The sequence below is a fragment of the Epithele typhae genome (assembly GCF_022376455.1).
Source record: "Epithele typhae strain CBS 203.58 chromosome Unknown BXZ73scaffold_360, whole genome shotgun sequence".
Taxonomy (NCBI): domain Eukaryota; kingdom Fungi; phylum Basidiomycota; class Agaricomycetes; order Polyporales; family Epitheliaceae; genus Epithele; species Epithele typhae.
Window position 1 is genome coordinate 3,943 of NW_025954551.1, and position 11,326 is coordinate 15,268.

The 11,326-nt window shown below is 57.5% G+C and overlaps 1 protein-coding gene across 1 annotated transcript; it reads right to left on the bottom strand.

Annotated features, from left to right (window-relative positions):
* Positions 1-2,465: 2,465 nt before the first annotated feature.
* BXZ73DRAFT_110390 (uncharacterized protein) lies at positions 2,466-3,386 on the bottom strand (the record flags this gene model as incomplete). Its single annotated transcript, XM_048017338.1, has 1 exon — positions 2,466-3,386. One exon carries the CDS (start codon positions 3,384-3,386, stop codon positions 2,466-2,468), a length of 921 nt encoding a protein of 306 aa, XP_047870642.1.
* Positions 3,387-11,326: the final 7,940 nt, after the last annotated feature.

The window sequence follows — 11,326 nt, forward strand, 5'->3', positions numbered from 1 at the left end:
CCACTGAGTCGATAGTGGAAGCTCTTCTCGTACGTGCTTGCATCCGGTTTCAGTGCAAGACTTGTCAGATACGCCTTTCTCTGACGGAGGTGAGGGTTCTTGGCGAAACATTCTCCCTCGGCGTTTCTCTCCCAATGCACATCTGTAGCTGATACCCGCGAGCGAAAGCGAGTCGCTGCTGCCTGAACCAATGTTGTTGGTCTGGCCTCCAGGACTTCGGCCGTTGGCCACACGCTGTCTCCTTGACACAGCGCGCACCGGGTGCATCATAGCGCAGTGCAGTCGGCATCGAGGCCCTCCGAACATTGCGTTCCGGCGTTCGTACCCCTCTCCGCTTGCACGATGGTATAAAGGTGCGTGCCATCTACAATGGCTCTCCAGTCTCCCAGTCAACTCACCCGGACGTAGAACATCAAGCCTCGCCCTGCTTTCGCTTTTCTGCGCTGCAATCTGTTTCTGCGAACGTCTCTTCAACCCTCTCCCCCTTGTTTGTCACCATGGTTGCCTTCAGTACTTACTTCGTTCTTGCCGTCGCCCTGGTTAGTTCCGCCGTGGCCACTCCTACTCCTGATCCTGAGGTCGCGCTCGCTCTGAGGAGCGTTGTGCACGTCGGACGTGTAGGTTTTCTTGTACTATTCGGGAGTAAGCAGGAGAGCGCTGACACTTTTGCAGGGCACCTTCTTCCACGTCGGGCTAGGAGCGTGTGGCGAGACGAATGTCGACAGCGACCACATAGTCGCCATCCCCTCGTCGCGCTTCAAGAACGGCAAACATTGCGAGCAGGTATTGTCCCTTCAGCCCAAATCATGTGCGTGTGAAAGTGTAACCTCCCTGTGTTGGTAGTTCGTGCACATTGTCAACACGCAGACCAACAAGAAGGCGTTCGCTAAGGTCCGCGACTCTTGTCCTGGCTGTGGCGAAAACGATATCGGTGAGCACAGCCATTGCTGTGCGCTGGGACAGTAGGCTCATGCGCACACGACCGCTTTTCAGACATGAGCCCTTCGCTCTTCCAAGCTCTTGGCGCGAACCTAGCCGAGGGCGTGATTCCTGTGAAGTGGGAGTTCAAGAAGAAGGGCTTCCACCCCTAGAGGAGCGGTTCGGACAAGTAGGACGTATCCCCTTGTTGTGAGATTCGAGGACTGCAGAGATGAGGTTGCCCTCTGCAATGGGACGCAGCATGGGAGCCCCACGAACATTGACATAGACTACTTATGATCAATGCTACACGTCCATGGCCACGGTGTTTTGCCCTTGCCCCACGCGGGACATGGCTAGAGGAGGTCATGAAATATTCTGCAGTCTTGCTTACGCGAGCCTCGAGGCGGGCCGTTGCGCAAGGTTGAATGAATGACCGGTTCATTCGGGAAGCGAGATCTGCGATGGAATAGTATGGGGAGTCCGAGATTGTCGGCATCTGAGTACAAACATTTGGCACCCTCTCACCTCAATCCCTCACAGACGTCCTCTCATGGGTACTGTCGTGTTAGTCGTATCTCTTCATCTCTCTCTCCATCGCAGACCCCGTCTGCGCGCCCGGTACGCACTATATGTTGTTCTCTCCTCGCCGTTCCCCCGCGCAACAGCGCCGATTCCCCCGCGCAACAGCGCCGATTCCCCCGCGCATCAGCGCCGATTCCCCCGCGCATCAGCGCCGATTCCCCCGCGCATCAGCGCCGATTCCCTTGCGCATCAGCGCCGATTTCTACACAACTGTCCCGGACGCTCTCAAGACTCTGTATCGGCAGCTCCACGAGTGAGCTTCATCCTATCCCTACGCGATTATCGCCGTCGTGCTGTTTCCCTGAGCATCAGCGCCGACTTCGTCTTCGCGAGTTGTCCTACTCTATGGTCCTTCGTGTCGTTTCCCTACGCTTCAGCGCCGATGTCTCCACTATTGTCCTGCTCCTTCAGAGCCTTCCTACTTCTCACTCACTTTCTCTCCCTCCCGTCCTCTGCCCCCATCTTGTCTGGTGTGTAGGTGCTCCTATTCCTATTCCCCTGCACCCCTATGATTGGTGACTCGCGACATGAGCACCCCTAGAAGTGGTGACTCGTGCGCATGACGTCACGGGACATTGGCAGGCTGGCGGCGTGGATCGGAGACAAGGCTGCTATGACATTGATGGCAGACCTTCTGATTCATACTTTCCATATATGCGGTGGCTGATCACTGCTTCAATAGTTTCGTGACTTTCGTATATACTATATTAGACATGTGCTCGTGCGGCCACTCGTCGGACGACGGGGCGTCTACAGGACAGCGCGGGAGTCGGCGTGCTGCCGTGCTTATCTAAGTAGCGTTCCGGGATCACCTCCGGTAGAGGAGGTGATTGAACTGCCCTCTCTCTCTCTCTCTCTCTCTCATGGCGCTGCTTGATCGAATACTGTGTTCTCGCCCTCATAATCAACAAACTAGTACCACTTCGCGCTCCTCCTTGCTCGCCTTGTAGATGACAATCCGTTCATACATCCGCCTGCTCGCCGCCATGCTTGTCCACTCCAGCAGTGCCCCCTTCGACTTCACCTTCGTCAACCTCCGTATCAAGCTCCACAGAGGGCTTGCCCGACACCACCATTATCTCCTGGTCCGACTTAATCTCCCCCAAGGAGTCGAAATCTTCATCGTCCGATATTTTCTCGTATTTCCAGCCATCTCCATAACTAGCTCGAATTCGCGCCTCCATCTCCCTGTCATACTTCAGCCCTCCAAGCTCGGCGGTGCCTTCTTCCATGAGCTTCCAGGCCCCGTTGCGTGCTTGCTCGCGGATGGATCGCTCGTGGGCGAGGGTTGCAAAGGCGTACATATTCAGCTCTCCTTTGAGCCAGTCGATGTGCCATTGATGGAGGTCAGGGTCGATGGTCTCGAGTAGTTCCGGTGAGGGCAGCTCGGACCGAACAGCTGCGGAGAGATAAGCCAGTTGAACGACGAGGTAGGACGTAAACCTTTCGGACAAGGAGTCTAGGACGCGGTGTACTAAGGCGCAGTACATCCGCGGGAGAGATGGGTAATGGCTATTGGGGTCCGGGGAAGATGATAGGTCCTCGGACATGCCAGGCCAGGCTTGAACATCGAAGAGGACGGCGAGGTCGTCCTCGCCGGGGATGGCATCAGGATGCGCCACGGGCGGTGAAAGGACAGCCGGCAATCCATCCACAGCGGGCTCCCAAAAGTCCTCTACAACGGCTGGGGGATGAACGGCAGGGGACCAGCCGGCAGCCAGAAGGACGGCCTCCGCATTGCTCACGGAATCGACGAGGAGGTAGTATTGGAATTGCACCGTATCCGATCCGTGGAATCGTAACGCTCGTTCGTACCAGTGGCAGTGAGGGATGCTGTGCTTGCGGAGAATCGGAGAAGGGTCCTGGGGCCGCTCTCGGGGCATCTGGCGAGTACCAGATTCTGCGCCATTCAGTGTGAAATCAGCACACAGGTCTAAAGGTCATATGTGCGATAAACTCACTCATTACAATATCTACGTGAGGGTCTGCGGAGGGAATGAGATGAGGTGGCGGGGCGGATGGTGGAAGTGGCACGGAGGACTCTCAATGTGGGTCGGAGGGTGGGTATCCCAAGGAGTGGCGTGTCCCAAGGAGCCCAAAGCGCCCCAGCCTCGGCCCGTCCCCTCCCGGGGGCCGCCCGCGAAGCAAGTCCAAACAGGTCATGGCTAGAGGAGGTCTTGAGAATCTTCCATAATTCTGTTTTCGTGAGTCTCGAGGCGGGCCGTGGCGGACGGTTGAACGGCTGAACAATGAACGAATGGCGGGGTGATCCGGGAAGCGAGATCGGGGACGGAATATGGCGAGACTGGGAGTCCGAGATTTTCGGCATCTGAGCTTCGCTGCGCTTGTTGGCAGGCCCCAACCCACTTCGCGATCGAACACCGCTCTTTCCCCTACCATCAAGACCCCGCTTGGCCCTCGGCGCGCGCTCTCCTTCCGTCTCTCCTTCAATTATCCCCCTCCCTACTGTACACATCACTCCTGGTTTCTCGCAAAGATGATGGGCAATGGCACTGGATGGGAGGACCACCTCCACTGGGGCCTTCTGAGTGAACACGTCTTGGTTGCTGGGCTCAAGCTCGACTCTGGGTGGTCTTTCTTTGTTGCATCCCTGCTCACAGTCGCTGTATGCGTGTCCGAAAGGTATGTCGTTGAGTCCATACGCCACGACGAGCGTCTTGTCTGACGATCTTACGCGCCAGGATATTGACCTATGCCATCTCACAAAAGTGGAATCCTTTCCTCCCGCGTGGCCACCGGCCAACACGCTTATCGAAAGCGTTGTGGCAAGCGATGCTGTACTGGCTGGTCACTTTAGCGAGACTGTATGTGCATGATGGGGAAGGCGGGCCAGCATCGTGTGCTGATAGGGGCGGACAGGATGTACATGCTCATAGGCATGACGTTCAGCTTTGGGTGAGCGAAATATCATCTGCATCCCTCTAACGCATCTTAATTTCGATTCTAGGTTGATCATAATCGCTGTCACGACGTTGGCGACTGGCCAATTCATCATCGAGCTGCTCGACCATACACCTTTGCCTCCGCGCTCGCGCGATGAGTACGTCTCGCCCCTATCTTCCTCACGCCCCTTCTCACTCGCGCACAACCTCCCTACGTCCTCTCAAGTTCCGAGCACTTCTACAAGGAGCCCCTCCTCCATTCGGACGAGGATGCGTTCGGTCCTGAGCCCAGCCCCGTCTACCCGCCGTCCCGCCCCAGCCTCGGCCCGTCCCCTCCCGGGGGCCGTCCGCGAAGCAAGTCCAAACCCGACGCGATCTTCATTCACCCGAACGAGTCCAACCTCGCGCGCGCCGACGTCGCCGCCGCCCAACTCGGGCTCGGGGGCGACACCGAGCGCGTCCGTACGGAGGTCTTCCGTGTCGGCGCGGATACGGAGGCGTGGGAGCCCGGACGCGGGCGGGACATCGCGCGCGAGCTGCTTGGTCGCTGACGGTGACACAGACGACGGACAACGGAGATGGTGCGCCCGTCATTCGCTCTCACTCCGCTGGCTGTGGTTGTCCTCCCCGCGCACCGTCTCCGGGTTCACCGCCCTGCTCCCACGGCGGGCTTGACGAGGACGGATGCCGTGCCTGCCATGGCGATGGGAGCGTCCTTGTCGCTGGTCTTGGGGACCGCACTTTGATCATCCCGCAAGCTGGACGGGAGATACATCATTCACCTATGTTCGCTCTCTGGATCCTCTCGCGCAGAGCATCCGGATGTTGTTTCGCGTAACTTATATCTGTATTCATTGGTCTTGCCTTTCTCTCCTTTTCTCCCTCTCTCACCGAAGCCCAGGTCAAAGTCCATGTAGAGTATCGGACTCTTGATTACTAGTATTTCAATATTGTATGCTAATGATATCCCAAGCCACGGATCATCATGGCCTGCTTTCGCATCATTCTCCATACTAAGACATTGTCCACACATCTTGGAAGAGCTGAGGGTCAGTCTTAGCGTTCGCCATCTCGGGGGACATGGGGTTTCCTCGGAAGTGCATACATTGTGTTGGGGCATTCCCCGATACTTCAAAACAGAATACAGGTCATGAACTGATACATCTCCTCATACACAGTCTTTCGCTTCTGCTTGTACAATTGTCTGTCCGTTTCCGATAGCAACCGGTCTTATCTAGGAAGCTGCGCGACACACTTCACACCTCTTTCTCGGGTACAACCTTGCCGTGCTTCGAACTGTCGAACGCGTCCAGGCCGGAAGCGACTCGTGCTCCAGCAATCAGGGAACTCCAGTCCAACACGTCGAAGTGCGCATCGCCGCGCTGGATTTGGGCCTGGTGAAGGGCGCGAGCCGTGAGCAGATGCTGGTGGGCGGCATCCTGTTCCACCAAAGTAAGTAGAGCGTCAAGGGATCACTGGCTGGATGCTGATGCACCCACCAGGGAGGGCATGGGAGAGTTCAGCTCGGTCGTCAGTCGTCGAATGTGTTGAGAATCCTTGATTCCGCCGTCAATGGCAAAACCCTTGGTGCCGTCGAACTTGTCGTGCAACATCTTGTCACCGTATGCAGTGAACCTGTGGGAGGATTAGAAGGAGGGCTGCGTGCATCGTGAGACAGAATGTACGCACAATGGCGCAGGAATCAGCTCCTTCATGAGAGAGTACGTCATGGGTGCCCCGATGCCGGCCTTCTCGCCTAGAGCGAAACTTTCTGCGATAAGCTCTAAAGAGCCCAGGATCATGCTGTTTCCAATGAGCTTGAAAGTCGAAGCTGGACACGCGGTCAATTATTCCGGTACGACGCGCGAAGACAGAACGGATTGTGCTACGCACCTTTCTCAATGTTTCCACCGAGATCTATGACCTTCCGACCAACCGAGGGGTACATAATGTGAGCAACTTCCTTCTTGGAGCGGTAGTCTCCAGACATAACGATGAGAAGTTGGGCGATTTCGGCCGTCGCTGGAGGACCGAAGACAGGGGATGACACGAATGTTGTGGAGGGAATACTGCTGAGGAGAACATCGAGTTTAGCTGTTGCAGAGCCCGAGTTTTCAGAGAAGTGCTTTCGTGAGAAAAACAGTGATATACACACCCGCCACGGTCGGGTAGATAGTGCTCGTCTCGACAAAGATCCGACCCTTTGCTTGTTTCCCGTCCTGCATTGGCGGACGAATGAGATGTAGCACAAGGGCGGATAGGGTAGAAAGCGCACCTCTAGTGTCTTCACGAAGGTCTGGTACACACTCAGCACGACCTCGTCGTTGGAGAGGTTTGTGAAGATGATGTCACACTCAGAGACCACTTCCTCGAGGGACGCCGCTACCGAGATGATGTCTTGCCCAAGCTCCTTGGCGAGAGCATCTCCCTTGACCTTTGTACGGTTCCACACGACGACTGGGAGCCCACCCTGGACATGTTCTTTACGCCACTTCGCCATGTTGCGTGCCATGGGATAGCCCATCGCGCCCAGGCCGCAGAATCCGATTTGCACGGCATGATGCCCGGGGGTCGCGGGACGCGAAAAGGGGTTCGGCTCGGTCTGCTGGAGGTGGAGGAGGTGCGCATCCTTGGGTCTTGCCATGGTCCAGATGAAAGAGAGATAGACGCAGATAGCAGCAGGAAGGGGAAACCGAGGGACTGAGATCGGCGCTGCTGCATGGGGAGCCCGCGGGCGGCGGCGGGCCGGAAAGACGGATTATGTCAAGCACGTGAACTAACCCTAATATAGGGGCCCGTACGCGTTATTACGGTTCGTCGACGCGTTCTCGAGAGGCGCCCGGAGGCGGCGGCAGGTGCCGAGCGCGAGCTGGTTGTGGTCGGCTACGGCCAGCTATCCACTGCACCTTCCTCTCTCCTCCACTGCTACGCTTCCCGCCGCGCCTGCCATGCAGGCGTACCCCGCGGATATCCCGCAGCCCAACAAGGGGACCCTCGTCCCCGGCCAGAGCATCACCGTCAACAAATACACTGTTGTCGTGGAGCGCTACCTGAGCCAGGGTTCGTTCAATCCGTTGCTACATCGTCCAGCCATCTAATCGAAGCCCGTCTGCAGGCGGGTTCGCTCACGTCTATCTCGTCAGGACCGCTCAGCCGGTCTACAACACGACACATCATGTCCTGAAGCGTATTGCCGTTCCGAATGAAGCGATGCTTTCAGAAGTCAAGAAGGAGGTGGACATTATGGTCAGTACCACTTTCTTTCTTAGTTCAGCACGTAGATGCAACAAAGCTTGGAGCATAAAGCGAATGGATGGAGTGCTCATGGCAGATAGTGCCGATCATCTCGGCTTATGCACTATGGGCATGCATGTTCAAGGAGATGACCGCTGGGTTAAACATGCGAGTCTGTTTGTGACCCAGGTCATGCATGAGCACGTATGCGCCACGTTATGGATCTTCCGCATGTGCATGTGGTGGATCTCAAGCCACAATTGAACGCAGTTAGCAGAGGGTGCTACGGGCTGGACGAAGCATGTGTTGTTTGCGACTATACTGACCGAATGCTTAGAGAATCCTCAAGGGGCATCCCAACATCGTCTTCCTCATCGACGCAGCCTGGCACCGGATGACCAACGGCACCTACGAGGTTTTCATTCTCATGGAGTTCTGCCCTGGTGGAGGAATTATCGACATGATGAATCGCCGGCTCCGAGAACGCCTCACCGAGCTGGAGATCCTCACCATCTTCGTTGAAGTCTGCGAAGGCCTGGCTGCCATGCATGCACTTAAGCCCCCAATCCTTCACCGCGATCTCAAGGTGGAGAACATCCTTCAGGCGTCTTCGACCTCGTACAAGCTATGCGACTTCGGTAGTGCCATTCCAGTGCAAAAGATCCCCACCAATACGCAGGAGCTCCGCATGCTGGAGGCCGATCTTAATCGACATACAACTCTGCAATATCGCGCGCCGGAGATGATCGACGTTCATCTCAGAAGACCCATTGACGAGAAGAGCGATGTCTGGGCATTAGGTGTGCTCCTGTACAAACTCTGCTACTACACCACCCCCTTTGAAGAGCATGGCCCCCTTGCTATCTTGAACGTCCAATACAAAATCCCCCCATACCCCGTTTACTCCGCTCAGATGAATAGTCTAATCGGTACGTGTTGCCCTATTTTCGCACTCTCCCGCGCAATTTTGTTCTCTGCACCGGAGGAATGCTTCTTTGGCCATCAAGCTGGTTTACTGAACAGTCGGACAGGGTCTATGCTCAAGGAGCACGGCGCGCAACGCCCGTCTGTGTTCGAGGTCCTCCAGCACGTCCATCTGCTTCGCGGGACGAAGTCACGCTTCACTTACAACATCCCCGTCAAAGAGCCCCTTTCTCCTCGCTCCCTGGGCGCACCTCTTCAGACCCTGTCCTCGAACATCGCGAACCCTCTGGATGAGCTTGTCTCATACAGGTCGCAGCAGGCTACTAACAAGAACGCGGGCGTGGAAGCTCGAGAAAAGGTGCTGGAAGCCATTGCCCCCATGCGGAGAGGACGGCCAGCACAGGGCATTCCTTCGTCGAAGACACCTTCACGACCGGGAAGCCCGGAGAAACCGGTTGCCTTCGAAACCAAGTTTGGCGACGACGAAGACCGCTCGTGGAAGGGCCCAGCGCGGTCCCCTCTACCGACACCTCGCAACGACGCTGGATCTGCGAACAGCCAGGCTGGATCTGCGAACAGCAAGACCGATGGGGACGCTTGGAGTGTGGATTCTCGTCAGTCAGCGTTCAAGCCCAGTGCGGGGCGCGGATTCGACAACGACTTCTCGTCGGGCTTCGGAAGCAAGTTCACAAGTAAACCACCAACTTCTACCGCTGACTTTGGAGATGCATTCGACCCAATGAAAGCTGTCCCTGTCTCGTCTTCACCATCGGCGCCTCGAGCAGGATCCAACTCACAGCAACCGCCACGGCTCCGCCAAAGTCGCTTTGGCAAAGACGCCTTTGAGGGCCTTGGATTGCCCTCTCAGCCGCCGCCGCCGCCGACTCTTGGAGAGGCGAGGATGAGTCGGACAGGACTAGCGAGCTTCGGCGGCTCGAGTTCCCAGAGTGCAGGGTACAACCTCGCCACTCCCGCCGGCACCGGGCTAGGGACTTCCAACACGTCGTACAGGCCGCCCAGTATCCACGCTTCTCGTCCTACGCCGTCACCACAGCTACCGCAGTCCCAGATCCAGCCACAATCAACCAATATGTCACCGATACCACCGCCCGCAGTGCCGTCGTGGAAGGCGAACGCCAAAGAACAAGACAACATGTCTGCGGAGGAGCGTTTCCCGTCGCTGGAGGACCTCGACAGGACATTTGCCTCGCCATCACCAGCCGCACCGTCGGACAAGCCTCCGTCGATGTCTTCGCGACCTACCGAACGTCCTCCGTCACGAAGCAACTATTTCGCAGCGCTGGGGGCCGGTGCAGGCTCGAGTGCACCAGGGGTCAAGGGCCGTTATGATGGCGTACGCTCCCAACAAGTTACTGGAACCGCGATGCGCGAGGCCCGCCATACGACCTCACGGCAGTCCAATTTCATGCGCAGCGTCGATCCGATGCCAACGAAGACGGAAGACGGACCCAGCAGGGTGCAGCGACCCCTTTCATCGCATCCATCGCTCTCGCGCAAGCACCGAAGCTCTGTCACAGTGAAGTCTTCGCGGGACAACCCCGTCGACCTCCTTGGGTCTGCCACACCGGCGCTCCCTCCGCGACCTTCTGCGCCCACATCCAAAGCAGAACCCCAAGACTGGCTCACAGGCAACGACGAAGGCATGGGTAGCACGCTTGCTATTCGTACCACTGGCCTCGGCGCTCTATCGAATCCCCAGCCCGTCCTCCGCGACTCCCCTAGCAAGCGTGCGAGTTATATCGAGCGTAGCCCAATCTCGCTTGCGAGGCCTCTAGAAGCAGAGAATGTGCTACCACCAGTGGCCGCGCCCCAGTCGACGTCACTTGAACGAGAATGGGACATGGCACTCGACCGTTTGGACAACATGCCGATGGGGAAGAGCGAACGAGACAAACGCAGGGCGGACGCGGCAAAGCCTTCAGGAAGCGAGCGGAGGCAGCGCTCGAAGTCCCCTCAGGCGACCAAGGCGTTCATCACCCGTGGCAACGTCGATATGGTTGGATTGGGGCTGCAGACTCCGACTGCTTCTGGAACTGGTTCACGTCTAGCACGCACACCTTCGCCTGGGCCTAACGATAACTGGGGCCCGAATCCGTCGTCGAAGCATCAGAAGCATGGGAAGCGAGGATCTTCGTCCAGCAGCGACGGAGAACCGGAGGATTTGAACGGCTACACGTACATGGGTGACAAGCCGGGTCTCAAAGGCGCGAGCTTTTCGAACGGGACTGCCGATGCAAACAAGCGGAGGCCTCCGCGGGCCAAGGGTCGGCAGAGCTCTGTACACGACCTAGTCGACCTGTGGGGTGGGAAGAGCCCAACGTTGCCTAACGCCCCGGCTGTCAACAGTCCGACGCTCCCTCCCCCCGCGAACAAGCGCAGTTCTGTCATCGTGCAGTCGACATCAATGAAGCCCCCCCAGCTTTTGAGTAAGCCCAGGGCAGCATCTCCTCAGCCGATGATGGGCCCCCCATCACCCAGCAAGGCCAAGGCGTCCGGTTCTGGCTCGGGTTTCAAGCGCAGCGACATGGGTCCTCCAGCCATTTCTCCTAATACTTCGGAGTTCGCATCAGGGCGCTCACGACCAGCGTCCATGTTCATCAACCCCGTCACCGCCTCTCGTTCGACTCAGGCGGACCTTGGTGTTGTGTCTTCGTCAGGGGCCGCGGCTTCGCTCGCGCAGGCCGTCTCCCCTCCCTCGGACCCAAGGCGTCGCACCACACGCCGAAGCTCCATCACGGACA